Below are 19,031 nucleotides of genomic sequence, written 5' to 3'. Positions count from 1 at the left end.
CTTTATTATCTACTTCATAAAGAATATATTCCTAGACATGTACGAGTGATATGGAAGTTTAAAAGTCTACCTGGAGCGTATTCAAGTTTTAGAAACTGGTAGATTATGTGCTCATTATAGAGTGGATGGGTGGTCCATAAGGAATCCCTATGGACTCATTCTGTGAAGAGAAAGTCTTAGGAGTTTCTGGGCTGAGCAGATGCTTCATTACCCTCAGGTTTTGCAGATCCATCTATTCCACTACCACCACCGGAACTGAGAGAGCTTTCAGTACCATAAGAAGATCCATGTTTAGCAGGGGGAGCATTAGGTTTTCCGGCTTGTTGAGCAGCTGACTTTTTAGCTTTCCTAGCGTCATGTAGTTTTTTATGAAACGCATCCTTCTCAATACTATTCCATTCAGTGCCTACACTCTCGAACCTTTTCAGGTTGCATTTATCCTCAGCATTTCTGAGAGACAAAAGAAGAAGTGACGAATTACCTGTCTTGTACAACTTTATGACCAAGGCCCTTTCATTGTCTCCCTTCCATAGAGACTTTTCCCCGTGAGTAATCTCAGTGGCATGAAATCCGAATTTAGGGAAGTAAAATTGGACGGAGAGTCCATAAATCATTGCTCCAAATACCGTGCACTGGTCAGTATCTTTTTTATCCTCTAGCTTAATTGTAAAGTCTGTGACGGACTCTGGAGTTCTTCTGAGCTTCTTGAGTTCGCCCTTGTAGTCGTCTGTTACCTTCCATGTACTACCATTCTTTAAAAGTGTCAGGGAAGACCTGTTAGATGAATCTTTCTTGTGAAGATATACCAACGCTGGGCTCCCGTCCTTCATGCTAATGATTACTTGGGTACACCTTCCATCTGTACCACCGTTCCAAACCTCTTCTGCACCGTTTACAATCTTTGTGAGTTTGAAACTGTCTCCAGGAAGAACCATTCTGGTCTGGACATGATCGTAATCGTACTCGAAGGATTTGCCGATGGATACAGTAGGACTGGCTAGATCAAGAGTAGCATCATTTCCTCCAGTCATATTAGTAGATGGCCTTGTATAACTACCCCTTGGTCGATCACTAGGGTCGTTGTCAAGATCTTCCGGCTTCTGGTCTCCCTTCTTTCCATCTCCACCATGACATAGTTCCACAAGAAGGAACAGATAGAGTATGGCAAAAACCTTCATCCTCCTCCGAACCTATACAGAATGAAACGGAAGTGTACTCTTGTTTGCAAAAGTTCTACGGCGTGGAAGGCTTCTGAAGAGAACCATTCATGCACACCCCACCCTAACGTGTTCCGGAGGAAGAAGAGAATACTGAGGGGATAACCACTACTTTCATCTTTCATCCATTTACAAAAAATAAGGTGTATGGTAGGAATAACATGGGTCTACCGTAAGAGAGTTGTTTCTCATATGAGCGAGATTCCTTCTTCATGGGTACTCGTATTGTTATTCACAGCCCACCTTCCATCCATAAGTTTTACGGGGAGCTTTCCTCTAAAGGTCCCATAATAAGAGGGTTTTATTGTGTATTCATCAACGGAGCAAATTAGTTCGTCTTTCTCCTGTCTCTCCATTCCGATATTTGTCTTAGCCAGAGCTCAGTGTTGTACATTTCATTATATTTTCTCCGTCGCAATACTTTCCTTTTCACTATAAAGTGTCTGTATATGCTCAACCATGTCAGATTCCCAGAAGGCAGGATTCCTGCGAATTACTTTAATCTCCTGGGTGCTCATATCCTCACCATCCTTTTGCCTATGTAGCCACTATGAAGTTTCCTCACACTCTCCTTGCAAACTCTTGCCAAGAATAGTCCAGAAAATGGTTCCAGGATAGTATGGTTACCTTGTTACAAGCATGGAAGAGGGGCATGATGCTCATACTCTGCCATTGTATATGATAAAAGAAGTGTATTCCTGTGGTATCCAGCATGACAAAGCTTTCGCTTTTAAAAATGGCTGTGCATGCTGACTCCATTGTGCGACTAGGGATGCTGTGGATTCTAAAGACATATGGTCTATGGACATATGCCTAGCACTTCCATACTCCCTGGTGATTGTCTATACTCTCATACTGATCACTGCGTTCGCCATAAAGCTCCCTCCGGCTAAAGCCTATGGTCGCTCTAGTCCTCCGCTTTGCTACGGACACCTAGTTGGCATTCTGTCGCATACATTACATTCACAAATATACAAAACTATACAACCTTATTATCCGATAAATCTACTTTTCTATTACACCTTTGAGATTCTCACGGGTGTGACTTCAGAGGCTCTTGGTTCTGTGTTTCCCCAGAGATATGCTGCCGAATTCAAATGCTCATCGCGTCTGACATTCTGATGTCCTTCGTTGTAAAACTCTTTAATCACTTGATCGTCGTAGTCCTCCGAGTCAAACCTCTTGTACTTGCCATATTTACCATGGCAGGACCTGACCAACCATGCGATCAACACAATGCCAATGATAACACCAGCACTTATGCCAAGCCAGTAGGGTAAGCTGTTCCATCCTGGCTTATCGCTGCACTCATAGTAATAGCCGCAAGTGTCAGAAAATCTTGTATGCACATAGCGATCGCATTGCAAAGCTTCCTTGCTGAGAGCTGTGCTCAGTGTACCGTCACCGTCAGGAGTATCACCCCTGCTGTCAATATCGCAGGGATATGGTACTGCATCCTTGGTGGATGGTGAGCTAATTGAGGTTAAGGCATAGTGTCCAGGACTCAAAATGAGACAAGTGGGAACAACATCGTAAAGTCTGCAAACTCTCTCATTACCATCCCAGTTACCCCAATTGATGCCATTACCTCCAGTCTTGATGCTCTTGTCTTGAACTGTGGTTGGTGCAAATACTGAGCTTGCAGCCACAAAGTTACGCTTCTTCATTTCACTCCAGAACCTCTCAACATCTGGAAGTCTTGAGGCACTTGGCGCAAGATCTACGTCTGACGGCGAGTATTCAAAGAGGAATTCAGCGCACTCCTCGAATGATTGTAGTGACTCCTCGTAGACTGGTTTCATGGGCTCACAGTGTGTTCCATTCCAGGAGCCAAACATGGCGTCCTTGACGGGGTGCATTGGGCACAAAACATCCCAATCTGGATATACGCTAGATGAACCATAGTAGAGAGTAGCATCGTCACTCAACTTTTGTGGGTACATGCAGACCAGAGAAGACAAACCCTCGTCAGCAGAACCATCAGCATCACAGTACTTCGCACCCTGGTTGTATTGCATTGGCGAGTAGAGGATGTAACAGGTCTTGTTGTAGTCGTCGTAGACAAATGGGTACCTATGAGTTTATGTGTATAAATATGGGTATATTCATGGAGGAGCTCCTGTTAGTCGCTTCATCCCTCATTCTTCGGGACATTTCGCTACGCTCCATTCATAGCTCACATTAAACATACCTGTATCTACTTCCACCGGAAATCACAATATTCTTAGCATACTCTGCGCAATTGGCCAGATCTGTGCTATTGGAATACCCCCAGCTCCTCAAAATAGAGGCGCTGACTGGTGAAATCTTTTGCGAGATACTCTGTCCCCTTGATACCCTGGTAGCTTCAGTGGCTGGGAATCCCAGTCCCCTCTCTCTTGGGTTGGCGTGTGCAATGCTGTTGAGGAAATCAGCTCCAGATTCCAAATGGATAGACTTGCCAGCAACTGGGCACTTTCCAGTGGGCATCCTGTAAGAGGACCCGTTTACAACCTCGGTACCTCCCAAATCAACGTAAACTCCGGATCCATGCACCTTGGGGATATCAAACTTTGCCATGTACTCTGACCACACATTACCGTTCCTGCGTGAATCGTCGCCCTTTCCGCCACCTCTGCGGCCCTGGGACCTCTTGGAACCCGAAGCCCTTCTACCGTGAGGCGATGTCTTTGCCTCAGCCAGACCCAAAAAAACAAAACAAACCATGCATGCATAAAGCACACTTTTCCTCATCTTTACAAGAGTGTCTTGGAGAATGTAATGTCCAAATTCGAATCGTCAGATGAAAGATTAAAGCACAACCGGTCTCTCGAGCTCCGGTACTACATTAAAGAATGGTGCCAAGCCAGTATCAGATTAAATCAAATGGTAAATGAAGAACCACTGGTGTATTAAAACTCTCTGCATTAAATCCAAAAGCGTTACTGCATTAAAACGACAAAGGAGTCCTCAATCCCGGAGCTCCCCTCTTAAATCAAAGGTCTAGAGAGATCTCAGACAACGACTACAACCGCATATACTCTTTAAACTTGCTACCACTCGCACTCTGGCACAAACGACACCTGCTAGTGCGACTTCAAAGAGCAACAGTCTGCTATCCGGGCCAAAATCCTCTGACCGCCTTAAATCTACAAGTCAATAAACAGCCACGATTTGGGCATTAAAACCTGGAATTGTGCGTCACAAATCAACAGTACCGAGGGACGGTTATGATGATTGCAAAGTCCCCTCAGAAATCGATAGAATTTCAACTTTGCGTCCTCTCTGCAAAGCTCCAAAAATCAAAGGTTTCCGAAATTTTGCGAGAGTAATGACCACAAATTGGCATTTTAAATAGCAATGTAAAACTCGGGAACAACGTCAAGGGATGCACAGCTCTGCTGAGCCGTGCAACTCTGCATAGACGTGCCCCCTCCGTTTTCCCCTAAATCTCCGTCTATTCCCCTCGCTATTTGGTCCCTCATCATCTTATCCTCAATTTATCCGATGTGTGCCGTTATAATTAAATTGCCGCCGGGAATCGCCGAGATTGGCTCCCGCGTTGTCGTGTGGCGCGAGTGCACTCCCAGTAGCGCCCAGCGGCACCGGTGGCCAATGTCTACTCGCAGACCGAACGCGCGAACTTTTCCCCATGTATTCCCCCTATGAGCCTCTCCAGGTCTCCATCCCCGTGGAATCTCCTCCACGCACCGCTAAATCGCCTCTCCGAGTACACACCTTCCTGTCCACCGGTATTCCGCCGTAAATTGTCTAATTCTGGGAAATTTAAGACAGTTAATCAATGAACCAAGTTTGGAATAGACAATTTACGGCGGAATACCGGTGGACAATATGAACGTCTCTTGGAGCCCATGGAAAGCACATTTGAGGTTTTCTGACTCTCATAAGGAGCTCCATTGTGCAAAGATGTTGAACTCGTGGCATACGTATGAACATGCACATGTATGATGGAAATTAGGGTTCCTGTGGACCACACATAGTCGTCTGGATTCTTCTGCCTAAAAAGTGGAATACACTGCATTCGCGCCACCCATAGACTCTAAATAGGTTATACCATATATCTGCATTTCCTTGTCTGGCTAATACAGCTAAAAGTTGCTCTTCTTGGAGAGTGTATCCTGACTACTCTATGCCCTGGAAAACCTTCAAACTCCCTAGTATTAGGGTAAAATTGGAAGTATGAAGCTCTAATAGTCTGTTTTGGATATAAAATGGCTATAAACTCATCCCTTGGAGCTCCAGTGTCTCCGTATAAGTATGATATTAGAGAGGGTGAAAAGTTGAGGATCTGCAAGGCTTCCCTGTTCTATAGGATTCCAAGGAAGCCCTGCATGAGTATTCCACATTTAAGTATCTATAGATATCTAGAAATAGAAATGGCAACATTACAAATTACTACATTTTACCGGCATAATCGGTGTTATAACTGCATTAATGAGAAATAAAATACTAGGCGTACTGATCCAACCATTCCTTTAGTGTTCTTTGTATTGCAAAGATGGAATGAGGAATGGTGAGGTAGTGAAACGCTCCTCCTAGTTCCACAAATTTGACTACATCACTATCCTTTAGGTGCTTCTCGGCCATCTCCTTTGGGCCTTGTACATCACAAAAGAAGTCATCTACAGAGTGAGTGAACAGTGTAGGTAAATCCTTTGGATAATTGGCAATATTATCCTCCCTGTTGACGTCATCACACGCATCAAAAACCAGACTTGTGGCCTTATAAGTCAGCCTGTTGCTGTAAAAGAAGGGGTCACCATATCTTATGAAGGGTTCAAAGGCTTTGCCAAAGTCGCATGGTGGTTCATATCTATTTATATCTTCTGGGTATGACCATACAATCACCATAGCCATCTTTTTCATCAACTGCTTCCACCAAGTGTCCAGGTTGAAGAGTAGATTCAGCATTGCAGATGTACCAATTAGGCCGTCTACCAGTCTTGTTCCCTCTTTTGCATGCTTGTGAAATTCTTGAACTGCTCGGATAACAAGATTTCCACCCATTGAATTTCCCCAAAAAAATGTCTTTTTACCTGTAGGAATGTTCTCAAAGATTATTGTTTCATCATAGGTTTGGGTAGGATCTCCAAATTTACTTCTCTTTACAATGCTAATGAATTGTAGGAGATCATAAATGTAGTCCTTGTAGCTACGAACATGACACCTTGGTGCTGAGATGGATTCAGAGAGACCGTGAGACTGCAAATCAAATCCATAGACACTATAGCCCAGTCCGTTAAGGTATTCCACAAGGCTATGCCTATACTCATATCTGGGAGCCACCTCAAAGGCATCCATACCGTCCAGATAGGCATGTTCAAAAATCTCTCTGTACAATACAATATTGTTGGTACTTTGCTTCGTTTCTCGTGAGAATATATCATCTGGAGTTTGGAACATGGAGAATCCCAGGTGTTTGAAGTTCCACTCAAAATTTGAGGCACAGAATTCTGAGATAAAGTGGGAACGAACACCATGGACAAGAATGACATTGCCTTTTGGTTTGTCTACCTTTGAGGTATAACTGATGAGCCTTAGGCCTTGCCGATTCCTAAAACTACTCATGATAACCTTAGGATTCTCAATCCTTTGTAAAGGCTCTAGACCATTCTCCTTTGCAATATGATCATAGTACTCATCCTTACTAACATTCTTCCATTCCTTGTCATTCTTTACAAAGTAGAGAACATGACGACCGTTTTTCGGATCGTCTACAAGGAGGAAGAGGACCAATAGGCCATCCTTGATAAACAGTCTTACAAATCTGCATTTAGCATCACTTGATTCAGGTGCTTTCCAGAGAGTAACTCCGCCATCCTTTACTTCCTTGAGTTGAAATCCAATGGATGGCATATATGTATCTGCGGAATAGTTGCCAAGGGGGAATTTGTTAATGTAAAAGTTGTTGCTGTCCACATTACTAATGTCCATTGTGATGTGATTATTGAAGGTGGACTCATGGAAACCAGCGTTTATCAGCCTAGTCAAGTAGTCTTCCCTTGTACTAGCATTCCATCCTCCAAAGGTACCTGTCTTAGCATAGAATAGTTCCTCTATACCATCCTTACCCTCTATGATCAGGTAACCAACTTTTGGATCCTTCTTTGGAAAAAAGGAAGCATATGCACAGCCTTGATCTTCAGAACCTGCTGTCCATAAAACACTCCCAGCTTGGACCTTTTTAATGCGGTATCCTACATTTGGTGCATAGAGAAGGAATGGAAATTCTGGAGAACTATTTGTGTAAAGCGTTCCCAAATCATTATTCCCGTCTATATTCAAGACTAGGGTTCCTAGTAGAGATTGGTTCGAAGCTTCATGATGAAAACTCCTGTAAAACTTTTCTTCTTCAACAGTCTTCCATTTCTCACCATCCTTTTCATAGTAGAATAGCTTCTTTGTGCCTTTACCATCACTAGCATAGACGGCTACTAGTCTTACCACATCGTATCTTGAGTAACCACTCTTCTCTCTGAATCTAACGACTGAAACGTGATCACAGCAATAGCCATTGGAGGAGGTCCAGAGCAGGTTCTGTCCATCCCAGACCGAGAGTATCCTATAACCATCTCTGGCAACGTGTATCTTTGTGTTGATTCCATACGGCTTCCTAGTAAGGGCTTCTGTGGAGGAAGAATCCGGGGTAGTGATATCGAGAATGACATCTCTAGTCTCCTTACTGGATCCCAGAGAATCTGAAAACCGCATTGTTTAAAGAGAAGCGATTCACAAAATATTACGATACACACCAAGAGGTTAGTGAGCCAGTATGGCCTCTGAAGATTTGTATCCTCAGCATTCATGGGGAGAAGAATGCACACTTCTTCTCTTCATAGTGTAAATGGAAGGAATATGAAAGGAAGAAGAATGTTGATCAATTCCCAATATAATTGGCGCATATGAATGTGTTCTGTGGCGAGAATATACCCCGATATGAACATTCTGGAGAGGCTGTGAGCGTAAGGTCCCAAAAAGAATGTTATGGGTGTATCCGCCGGTTATCGCTATAGCATCTGGAATTTAAGGAAGTGTCTATGGTATGGAGATGCTTGAGGATCATGGGATCTGTGATTAAAGGGTGGAACTTTGGTTGTCTGTGTAATCCATGGTGACTGCTTTGTCGAGCTAGCAAATAAGCTTATTCAGTACCTTCTCCAGAGTTTTACCGTAGAAGTAGGAGTTATATAAAGATCGGCCCATTGGTTCCAGTCTCCCTTAATTTCATGATAATCATACACATCACCCTTCTTCCCAATTCCTATGAAAAGAGGAATGGAAAGTCCAGAATCTCTATACCAATACTATACAGTTAGATGTTCAACTTCATCATCCTGTTGCAAGTCTGGAGCTGGAGCATCCTCAGATACAGCTTTCTTGACCTCAAAAGAATTCCCACAATGTAGCATGGCCTTGAGGATAAAGTGGTTTTATCGAGTAAAAGTATCTAAAAGTCTGTGTACTGAGAAAGGTACAAGAATAAACAAGTTACAGTCTATGCTAGGTACCATCTTTTGACCTCTTTGAAAGTGTGTTGGCATCCAAAATGTTCGCTATGTACTCCAAAGCATCTTTGTCGTGAGTCATTCGGTTCTAAATGAATGTATAAGATGGCATTTTAGCGATGTGAATGTAGAGTACAAGCGGTAGTCCGTTGGTGAATCACGGATTTGAGATGCTAGACAGTGGATTCTTTATACTGCATTTTAAATTGTTCTTTTGTGACAATTGTTATACCACTACATTTTTTAATAAAGTCATTCACTGTGAGATTTTTCCATTTTCCATCCAGAACCTTCACTCTCATAGCACTGGAATTCAATTTTATAGTCTTTATGGGAGTGTATTCTTAGCAGTTTAGAGGTACCCTTGGAATGGATCTCACAAAGGTAACATGTGAAGTCCTTATTTATTGCACATACTTTGGTTTCTCCATCCATAATATTCTCGATAGAATGGCCTTGTTTTGTGGCAAAGAGCTGAGTAGTAATGTCATTCTTATTCTCCTTTACAAGCTTAAACTTTTCATCACCTTCCTCGAGAGAGGAAATGTCCAAAGTGAACTTTGCTGGGGGGTCTGTATATGTTTTCAGGGCATCAATTTTCTTTGCATAACCGCTTGTTAATCTTGACCATTTATCTCCATCACGCTTGAATATTTCCCTGTATACAGTCCCATCATTTATGTTAACTAGTATCATAGCAGTGCCAGTGCCCTCGAGGAACGCAATGCAGTAAGTGCATATTTCTTCAGGTGTATCCTTATATCCATGTTTACCCTCAGATAACCTGGATGCTTTCCATTATACTTTACCTTCTTAATGTCTTCTTTTGGACCAACTACATAAACCCTCGCAGGAACTCCGACGATATCAACGTCAACTGCCTTATAACGAGGATCTTCAAGATAAGCAAGATCCAGTGTTTTTTGGTCTGATGGTGGAGGAAATTGGGGAGCTTTCTTCATTAGCTCCTTCACGAAATTTTCATTGACTTGCTTATTTACCACATTCCACTTGTTATCCTGCAAATTATGGTATCTCCAAGGTTTCTTTCCATCAGCCTTTACAAAGTTTACAACTACAGATACAGGGGATTCTCCATCATAGCAGACTACTACTTGCAGACCATGCTCTTTATCTGCACCTTTCCAGACTTCCTTCTCTCCATCCACAACAGAAGTTATGAGGACAGCATCCTTTGGAGTAACAGTCTTTAGAGGTACTCCTCCGGAAAATGATTCTTCAATGGAGAAGAGATTAGTGTCTATATCATTAACGTTGAGCTCTACTATCTTCGTTTCAGCAACAACGGGTGTAGATTCGACCAGTCCACTCTTTACAACATTTACATTTGTATTCCCGCCAATTAAAGATCTACAAATGCATTGTCCAGCAAGGAAGGCAACGTATAGTAAAGAGAAGAGTCTCATCTCTCTTAACTACTGCCCTCTCAAGAAACCAAGTGATTATTAGAAACTACAAGAGACTTTCCCTCTTATGTTCCCTTCATAGAATAGCTACTATACGGAAGGAAGAATAGACAATCATGCAGACCCCATAGGAAGAAGGAAGATAATAGAATATCCAGTACATCTTCTTTCCACTGCACAAATCGTCCTTACACAGTAGTACTCCATTAATGTCTCAACTGGTGTGAGCAGAATGGTCAGTATGGATAATGGCATAATCCCTAGGGAGTAGGAGTTCACAAGTGGATCTATGCATGCTCAATATGGTACATTCTTTAAAAACTCTATAGGATATCCGTGTCTAACCCAAGGGTCTCCTTTAGAACGTTTAAATGCCCACTAGCCAAGTCCAGTAAGAGAACCAGAAACTACGGTGGCAGAAGCAGAGCCTCCCAAAATTACTTTCCAAGAAGAGTCAGGACCAGGAGCTTCAGGAAGAGTTTCTTCACGACGTTGAGCAGTAGATTCTTGAGAAGAAACTTGAGTTTGAGGAGGAAGAGGAGCAGGAGGTTCAGGGGAAAGAGCTCCAGGTTGAGCAGAAGATTGACCATTAGTAGAAGTAGTAGTAGTAGTTTGAGCAGGACTACTAGGTGGACCAGAAGCAGAGTCTCCACGAGCTTCAGTATGAGGAGAAAGAGTTTGAGCACCACCTTGAGTATTAGTATCTTGGCCAAGTGAGTTAGCAGATTCATCTTGAGCATTATTTTGACTATTTTCTTCTATAGTAGAAAGAAACTCATTAGAACCACCTATGATAAAACCTGTTTCATAACAATTAAAAATTGCTGGAGAACTACCAAAGGTGATTGGTAGAACCGGGGATTCCCCTCCTAATCCGGATGAACTATTTGGTCTTCCACGTCCAGATATACGAAATGGGCTAGTACCACGAGGAGTTGATAGAGCATCTACAGGTTTAGAAATAGTAGCTTGCTTTTCAGGCGTAGCAGTATGAGAGGAAGTGGTCGATCCTAGACTAGGGGGAGGAGGAAAAGTAGAAGCTTGAGGTTCAGGAGTTTTAGGAGATCCTTCAGAAGGAGAAAGAGGTTCTCCTTTAGCAGTAGTAGTAAGAGGTTGAGCAGGATCACTACTAGCACCATCAACAGAGTCTTGTCTTTCAGCATCTTCATCAGGTCCAGGTCCTTTTTGTCTTAGTTCTTCACCAGAACCTTGATAAAGAGGTAGAGCAGCGGCCATTCTATCATGTTCACAAGCAATAATATAAGCACTAGTATTAGCAATTCTACAAGCAGAAGTAGCTTGGAGGGATGGGTCATCACGAGCCTTTTTAGTTTCGGGATCAGTGTTATTAGACTCTAGAACAGCCCTTTCAGCATCTCCTCTGGATTTATCTTCTATACCAGTATCTTTTTCTTGAGGAGCTCCTTTAGGAGGAGGTTCACCTATTTCAGAGACTATTTTAGCTTCATCATTAACAACACCATTACTAGTAGCACCACCAATATTAGCATGTTCACCAGGTAAACTAGGACCATCAGCCATTTGAGCCAAAGGGGTGCCTTGTAGGAGTATCTTAGTCTCAGACTCTGTATCAGGAACCTGGTCAGATAGGTCAGCAGCTGGGACTTCTTCACGTTGAACTCCATCCTGTCCAAGATGTGCTGGATCAAGACATTCTTGCAAGCCTTTACATCCAAGTCCTCTTAGTTCACCAACAACTTTATTCCAATGGGTACAGTTATTGATATTTTCCGGTGTTATACCATTCAGTTCAACCTTTGTCCATTGTGCATTGTCATTACCTCTTTGAAACCAACCCTTAACTGGAGGGCTCCCAGTTGAATCAACATATATAAGAACTGGATTCTTGTCAGTAAAAAGTGTAAATGTCAACAGGACCTTTAATCGGAAATTCTAACCCAGAGGACCTTATACGTCTTCTATACTTTTCATCATTTCTTACATCATCTTTATAGAATTTAAATCCCGCTACTTTTCCATTGGTAACCTCATGCTTGTAGTAGGGAATATCTTTGGAACCAGAATCAGGAACTTTAACTGATCCGGAAGTGACGGTGACCTTTCCTGTGTCATCCTTATGTTCTCCACAACAGTACTTAGTTTTATTGCCAGCATGGTTCTTAGAATGAGACTCTGTGAGATTCATAGTAACTGCATCGTTATTGTAACAGTTTTGTTCGTCCAATGTCCTTTCAAGGTCCTCAGCATCTTGTGAGAGTTGTCCATGTTCAACCCATTGATTACCACTAGTACTCGTATAATAGGTAGTTCCAAAACTAGTGGTAATCCCTACCAAGAGGGCCTTACTAGGTGTATGACCACCACCACTATCATACCTCCAGTAATAGGCAGAAACGGAAGTTGCCTTTCCATCGTCCGGAAGAGATATATTTATAGGGCTATTGCTATCATCCTGGATTTCCTTTAGTGTAAAGTTTCCTCCATGAGAATCCTCATGAGTGTACCTGTAAAAGTTAGGAGGTTCTTCAGATTTTATGACGGTAATTTTAACACTATTACCACCAGTAAATTCATCTCCATTATATTCCTCAGTAGAACTCACGTCTCCATCTTTTGGCTTTGAATTAAGCTTAATGATTACTCCTTCAACAGCCATTATTGATAGAGTGCTCTGGATAAGTCCTTAGAGATGGACATTATAGGCCCTTTTTACTAGTCTAACATCATCCTCCATATTCAGAGACTACTGCCTTTCAAAACTCTGAGATCCATGAGTAGTCTCAATGTGACCGAAGGGAGCAGACCAGTACCTTACTCCCTAGACGACCATTCATCTTCCATCCTCAGACATCATGTGCATAGGCAGTCACGCAAAGGAACCTGTTACGCGTTACTCTATTCCTCTATGGTTGCTCTATAAATCTACAAGAAGTCTTCATTACGGAGCTTAAACAGTGTATTATTCCCTATAGATAGACGAAGAAATGGTCTACCGTAAAAGGTGTAAGTAAATCATGAAATCACCTGGTTGAACTGGATTTACCAGATGTTTTAAACAGAAAATAAGTCCATTCTCTGGTCTAAGTTGACCACAAGTTTAATGTGCAGTCCACGTAAAATGATGTCGCAAGTCGGGATAATTATCACCACTAATCTCCATTATTTTCTCAAGCAGAGGAAAATTCTCTCTAAACCCGCCAGTTTTCTGTTCATAACATTCAGTCAGTGTCATTAATGAATGAGGATCGCCATAGGATCTCTGAAATGAGGAATTAAGCAGGGAGTGTCTACACACTGTCTGGAGTATCTCTTGAAGGAGCTTAAATGCAGTTTATAAGGATAGAGAATGTAGTAAAGGATATAATTAGGATGATAGTACAGTTGGATTAGAGTATGGACCATAGAAGCTTCTGATGGGTGAGAAGATACTTAGCATGAGACTAGGACTGGAGTCGCTGGTTCTCATACAGACGAGCTAGCGGAGTACCTCACTGGAAGATGTCATGGGATAATCTTATGAGTAACTCTATTAGTAACCCTTTAAGCCATATCATCTCGAGATACAACTCTCATTCACTTGGTGGACTATGGCTTATTACATGTGGATGATCTTGTGACAACGTGGAAGAAGATGTAGAACCAGAGTATCATGAATCTCCAGAACAAGTTGAGCCTTTCTCGCAGGAAGTCCAGAAAGAGCATGTAGATAGATCCAGAGGGACCCTTGACATCTCTGACCCAGACAGAGCTATGGTTAAGTTGAGAAAACAAACAAAGACATCAGGTACCAGCTCCACATATGGTAAGGGCAGAGGTGAAGTTCTCTACGTCGTTGACGGTGATATCTCCATATTGACCGCCAAACCAGGTGATAACTTCCAATCTTGCTTTACTTATGAAAGGGACGGATATTCTTCAATTCTCTCCCTAACTCTTGGAAATGGAAAGACCCTCTGCTATCTCAAAGATGAAGATAGATGGAAATAAATTGACCGCAAAGATTATGACACCGGACTTGAGAGGATGCATAATGGTTTACCACAAGATTTTGTCTCTGATACAAAGCTTGAAGAAACTACCTCCACATATGCAGAGGAACATGCAGACCAAGAGTTCGGAGAAGTGCCACTAGGATTGCCTTCTGGTTCATACATTCTTGACGTTTCTCAGGCTGCAGATGAATACGTGATCAAGATTTATGAGAGCCAGAAGAATGGAGTGAGCGAGAGAAACTATGAAGTCATGGGGAAGGTTGATATAACTCAGGTTTTGGATGATGACAAGCAGATATGAAAGGCTGGAAATAATGAATATGGAATTGTGGTTACACTACTTTCCAGAGAAAACTTTCCAAATCTACTAGTATTGAGGTTAAAGAGGGGTGGGATGGATGTATTCTTGTATCTTATAAAGGTACAATTGCATGGCATGCGATTGCCGAAAATTTATTTTATGTGCAACTAAAGGCTATGAAAGAAGATTACAAGAAGCAGGAAGAGGATTTAAACAAGGAATTGACCAAAAAGGGGGAACTGGAAATGGCAACCGCGGATACTCCAGCGGAGACGGAAGGCCAAGACGAGCAAGTGGCCACGGAACACGAGGATGAACAGACAGAAGCTCCATTATACCAAAGGGAGTCCCAAGAGTTAGATGATAGTGTCGAACAGGATAATGACCAGGGCTCTGAAGAGGATGAAGAAGAAAGTGAGGAATTCCGCGGCCAAGACGTGGGTACCGCCGACGATGTCAAAAGAGTAAATATTTATACAAGTACTGCTAAACAAGATAATATGGAGATAAAGGAATCCGTAGGAAACGAGAATGAGGATACGGACTCAGATCCATCCTTGTAACGACAGCTGGAACTCCTAGCGTGTACCATAGTTGCAACCCAGTGGATAATGTAGGTTATGGATTTAAAAGTTTATGGCCCATACTCTCACATTTAATGGAGTACCCATAAAGAAAATACAAGATACAGGTCCTACTAGTCTTTTTAGTCAATGCTATCAGGCGGTACTCTACAGCCAGTTAGGCCTTACTAGGAGTCGACAATTTCAAATACCCACACCCTTGGCAATCTCTTAAATGGCGATTTAATGTCTCATTTCTGTGGTATATGGTACATTCTCTTCCTGTTCACCCCATGTACTGTATCAAGTTCTTCCTCTGCATGATTTCAATTTAAACTGTTGCAAAGATGAGATTCCTTTCGGTCTTCTCTGTATTGTTCCTAGTGAGACTATCAAGCTGCGATGAGGTTGTCTTTGACCTCTCTTCTCCTGATCCTTCCTTGGCTAGAGACTATAAAAGTACTGTGGATGGAGTAGTTCACCACTCATTCTTCTCTACTGGATTGTTCTTCAGCAAGGTAGTAGATGGTGGAGTTACTCTCTGGGAAGGTAAGGGAGAAGAGAGATGCGATGTACTATTCACAAGTGTTGGTGATAGAACAAGAGCTGTTCTCCATGTATGGGTTAAGGGTTTACCATCCAGGATGTTGTACTATGAGAAACTAGACGGGGAATGGAAGCTGGTAACTATAAGAGTTAAAGGTCTTCCAGAGTCAGAGGAACCAGTCTCTCCACAGGAACATGCAGCTGAACTTAACTTTGCCAACCTTGGGTGCCCATTAGGAGGATGCTCAGGTTCAGAAGTTCCATCTCATGATGAAGACCTAGGAGACCTTGATGATCAAGACTCTGGAGAGACTCTTGTAGAAGAAGTACAGCCAGAAGTTGCTCCTGCAGAATCTCCAGAGGATGATGAACCTGGGAAGGAATCAGAATCTGATGATATGGGAGACCCGTCCAAAGAGAATGAGCAGGAAGCCAGAGTAGAGGAGACTATGCTGGAGGGTGTTACATCTGAAGATGAGGAACCGAAAGCTTCAGAGCCTCCGAAGAATGCTGAGAAAAATGTCGCTCCTACTCATAGTCAAGTCCTTGAAAAGGGTGAACATGTTTCTCATGGGCTCGGTAAATCTACAGCTGGCGGTGCATCTCTTGATAATATTGCTTCACATCATTCAGAAGTTAAACAGGAAAGTCCTAAAAAGCATCTCCAGGGTACATCTCCAAAAGATACTCCTAAGGCTCCTACTCAACCAGGATCAGTTCCTGAAGTTAAGCAGGAACAAAATCCAGCTACAAATCTCCAGGGTGGTGCCAAGAAAGAGCAAGACGAAGCTAAAGAACAACAACCAGCAGCTAAGCCTGTAACTCTGAGTGAACGTGCTAAAAAGGTTGATGCAAAGTCGTTTGATGTGAGAGAATCTAGCTCTAATGGAGTGCCACTTTTGACATGCACACCAAGGTCTGGCGTTGTAGCTAATGAACTCAAGTATGGTGACGAAACCATATGGAATAACTCTAGAGGGTCATGTTTATCAGCCCTAATCTACTTTAAAGGAGAGAAGCCATATGTTGTAACAGTGCAGTATAGAGAGAATGAAGAAGATCGCACTCTCTTCTTCCACAATACCGGTAGCAAGTGGGAGCATAACAAAAGAGAACATGAGAGGAAACTCTGTGGATTGAAGGGACTTCCCACTCCTCAGTCAGCTGGACAAGCTGGTGGTACTACTCTTGTTACTCTGGACCTTGCTCATCCGGACAGGTCCAAGGTATCTATAAATGATCAGTCCAGTGATGTAATGAATATAATGGAATATACTCCAAAGAATGGTTATCACATATCCTCTGTTATGGATGGTGGAGTTGAAGTCTGGACTGCTGGAACTGGAGAAACTTCTGGGCTTGTAAACTCTTACACAAAAGGAGACTCTTCTCTCATTACCATAGGTGTAGATAAAGGTGATGACTTGGAGCATAAGCATTTCGAGAAAGTTGATGGAAAATGGAGGGAGGTTACACTTGGTGACTTTTTAAAGAAGTATAATGAAATGAAGGGACTTCCTAAAGCTTCCAAATAGTGACTCACAGATGCTGCCCTCTAGACTGCCCCAAGACACCAAGGTGATAAAGGTCGGCATTGATCTTCTAGTCTCTTCCTAGAGAGTTTATACTGATATTCTTCAGGAATTTTAATGGACAGTTATCAATAATGCAGTACCGCAATTATATATTTTGTTCATGCTCCGTTAGAGGGAGTGTGCATGTCTAACTACTGGTAGTCTCTCTTACACTTATAGGCATGAATGATTAGTATCTTTCCAATGCATCCTCCTTATTCCAAGAACATTTCCAGGGACACAAAGCCTGGACTATAAACTAACCATAATACCAAGTACAAGAATGACATTAAAACTGCAGAACCGTGAAAATACTGCATTATAGTGGCGTTAAATTGAAAAATGTTTGCCACAATTAAATACCGTGAACTATCTTCATGACCTTAGGATCTTTCGTCTTAGGAGGTTTTCTACTATTATCAGTATCATCAGTATATAAAATATAGAGAAAATCCTTCTTGGTCTGAATTGCTCCTCTAACATCACTGGTAAAGGCAGTTCCTATATTGCCAAATGAAATTTTGGTGGCTGTCCAAATCCAATATCGTAATGCCCTAAAGTTACCATAGTGTTTGGTGGGCCAATTGTCTCTATCCATCTCTCCACTGGAGTAGGCTCTGAGATAACCATCTCCTAGAAACGCAAAGATGACTTGTGTGACAGAACAAAAGAACAGGTTTAATGTACCCATGCTTGAATTCTCTTTACAACCTTGCACAGAAGCTCCGCTCGTTCCAATATTTCTGGTACACTGAGCACAAAAATCATATGTAACGGTGAGAAAACCTAAGAGTACCGTGCTACCCTTTACCGCTTTTGATATAGCCCACCATGGGAAATGAAGGCACCAAAGGAATATCACTGCACAGAGAATTTGGCATAAGAAAAATAGCCAAGACCAGTGCCATCCAGAAGTATTCCATGGTTTGTTTGGACCCATACCCCTCTCCTTCAAGACTATGATAATCAATGGCGGTATAGCACTGGTGAATAAAACAGTCAATTCTATGTTATAGCCCTCTGTCATTCTGGTAAGTTTATAAGGGGCAACAGAAGGATAAAAGGCGTTGTGAATACCATAACCCAAAGCTACCAGCAAAAGAGGCGACCAAGCTTTTCCCAGGGCTGTCATGAAGTTATCGTTCTGACCATCACATCCACCAGTACCGCAACTGCAACTAGTGTTACTACCACAAAAAACCTTTCCAGCCAGTTCAAGCGTTTTACCTGTTATATCTAGTCCAAGCTTGATAAGTCCAGTTACTGCTTCCCACAGGTTTTCATAGCCTCTTACAGTTGGCTTATCACCATAGGATGCGTAAAGCATGACAACAGTCAAACTAACTATTGTGATCCCAATGATAATCTGCCAAAAGACGATCCAGAATGGAATGTCAGAGACTGTAATGTAGTTGGTGATCATCAAGAAGGCAAGGTGATATGACGATACTATGATACCAGTTATGGGCAAAGCAGCCATAAGGTATACAATCTCACTCGACACGATCTTTACCACAAAAACAAAGCAGGCTCCAAGTACCAGAGAAGAGATACAAATAGTCCAGTAGTAGAGGGTGAGATAGCCCTGTTCCCCTCCAACGCAGTAGACAAAGAGTATGGATGTCAATGATGCTGCTAGGAATATAACACTTGCCTTTCCTACTGGTATAATTCCTGGCCATTTACATTGATCATAGACTGTTGCAAGTCCAACGGTGATGAGAGTAAAGATCCTGAATGCGATAATCATCCTGTTGATAAAGAGACCCACGTATACCGATGGAACCTGGAACCTCACCAGCGTGTACCTGCTAGCAGAGAATGCTATATGAGGGAGCTGGTACAAGGCCAGTCCAGACAGGAATGCCGTGAACTTCTTCAGCCCATCGCTACCCATTATGTAAGCTTCCAAGATCGATTAAAT

At 42.4% G+C, this 19,031-nt stretch overlaps 9 protein-coding genes across 9 annotated transcripts; 4 read left to right on the top strand and 5 right to left on the bottom strand.

The window, feature by feature from the left end:
- Positions 1-47: 47 nt before the first annotated feature.
- On the bottom strand, positions 48-1,237 carry BEWA_036840 (signal peptide containing protein). Its single transcript, XM_004833043.1, has one exon. It carries the CDS (start codon positions 1,176-1,178, stop codon positions 177-179), a length of 1,002 nt encoding a protein of 333 aa, XP_004833100.1. The 5' UTR covers positions 1,179-1,237; the 3' UTR covers positions 48-176.
- A 996-nt stretch (positions 1,238-2,233) lies between these two features.
- On the bottom strand, positions 2,234-3,923 carry BEWA_036830 (apical membrane antigen 1, putative; the record flags this gene model as incomplete). The annotated part of the gene is made up of 2 exons (XM_004833042.1): positions 2,234-3,290; positions 3,409-3,923. The coding sequence occupies 2 exons, from the start codon at positions 3,921-3,923 to the stop codon at positions 2,234-2,236; spliced, it is 1,572 nt and encodes a 523-aa protein (XP_004833099.1).
- Positions 3,924-5,666: 1,743 nt separating this feature from the next.
- On the bottom strand, positions 5,667-7,928 carry BEWA_036820 (conserved hypothetical protein; the record flags this gene model as incomplete). Its single annotated transcript, XM_004833041.1, has 1 exon — positions 5,667-7,928. One exon carries the CDS (start codon positions 7,926-7,928, stop codon positions 5,667-5,669), a length of 2,262 nt encoding a protein of 753 aa, XP_004833098.1.
- A 789-nt stretch (positions 7,929-8,717) lies between these two features.
- On the bottom strand, positions 8,718-12,787 carry BEWA_036810 (hypothetical protein; the record flags this gene model as incomplete). The annotated part of the gene is made up of 5 exons (XM_004833040.1): positions 8,718-8,810; positions 9,140-9,506; positions 9,527-10,093; positions 10,925-12,008; positions 12,085-12,787. The coding sequence occupies 5 exons, from the start codon at positions 12,785-12,787 to the stop codon at positions 8,718-8,720; spliced, it is 2,814 nt and encodes a 937-aa protein (XP_004833097.1).
- Positions 12,788-13,881: 1,094 nt separating this feature from the next.
- Positions 13,882-14,118, top strand: BEWA_036800 (hypothetical protein; the record flags this gene model as incomplete). The annotated part of the gene is made up of 1 exon (XM_004833039.1): positions 13,882-14,118. The coding sequence occupies one exon, from the start codon at positions 13,882-13,884 to the stop codon at positions 14,116-14,118; it is 237 nt and encodes a 78-aa protein (XP_004833096.1).
- A 36-nt stretch (positions 14,119-14,154) lies between these two features.
- On the top strand, positions 14,155-14,424 carry BEWA_036790 (hypothetical protein; the record flags this gene model as incomplete). Its single annotated transcript, XM_004833038.1, has 1 exon — positions 14,155-14,424. One exon carries the CDS (start codon positions 14,155-14,157, stop codon positions 14,422-14,424), a length of 270 nt encoding a protein of 89 aa, XP_004833095.1.
- A 176-nt stretch (positions 14,425-14,600) lies between these two features.
- Positions 14,601-14,987, top strand: BEWA_036780 (hypothetical protein; the record flags this gene model as incomplete). Its single annotated transcript, XM_004833037.1, has 1 exon — positions 14,601-14,987. One exon carries the CDS (start codon positions 14,601-14,603, stop codon positions 14,985-14,987), a length of 387 nt encoding a protein of 128 aa, XP_004833094.1.
- A 347-nt stretch (positions 14,988-15,334) lies between these two features.
- BEWA_036770 (signal peptide containing protein) lies at positions 15,335-17,068 on the top strand (the record flags this gene model as incomplete). Its single annotated transcript, XM_004833036.1, has 1 exon — positions 15,335-17,068. The coding sequence occupies one exon, from the start codon at positions 15,335-15,337 to the stop codon at positions 17,066-17,068; it is 1,734 nt and encodes a 577-aa protein (XP_004833093.1).
- Positions 17,069-17,462: 394 nt separating this feature from the next.
- On the bottom strand, positions 17,463-19,004 carry BEWA_036760 (conserved hypothetical protein; the record flags this gene model as incomplete). The annotated part of the gene is made up of 1 exon (XM_004833035.1): positions 17,463-19,004. One exon carries the CDS (start codon positions 19,002-19,004, stop codon positions 17,463-17,465), a length of 1,542 nt encoding a protein of 513 aa, XP_004833092.1.
- Positions 19,005-19,031: the final 27 nt, after the last annotated feature.

Source organism: Theileria equi (assembly GCF_000342415.1).
Source record: "Theileria equi strain WA chromosome 2 map unlocalized gcontig_1105316255037, whole genome shotgun sequence".
Taxonomy (NCBI): Eukaryota; Apicomplexa; class Aconoidasida; order Piroplasmida; family Theileriidae; genus Theileria; species Theileria equi.
This window is presented reverse-complemented; position numbering and strand designations above follow the sequence as displayed.

Bases quoted from the DNA above. Each gene is read 5' to 3' on its own strand.
- BEWA_036840 (XM_004833043.1), bottom strand. From the start codon at position 1,178: ATGAAGGTTTTTGCCATACTCTATCTGTTCCTTCTTGTGGAACTATGT.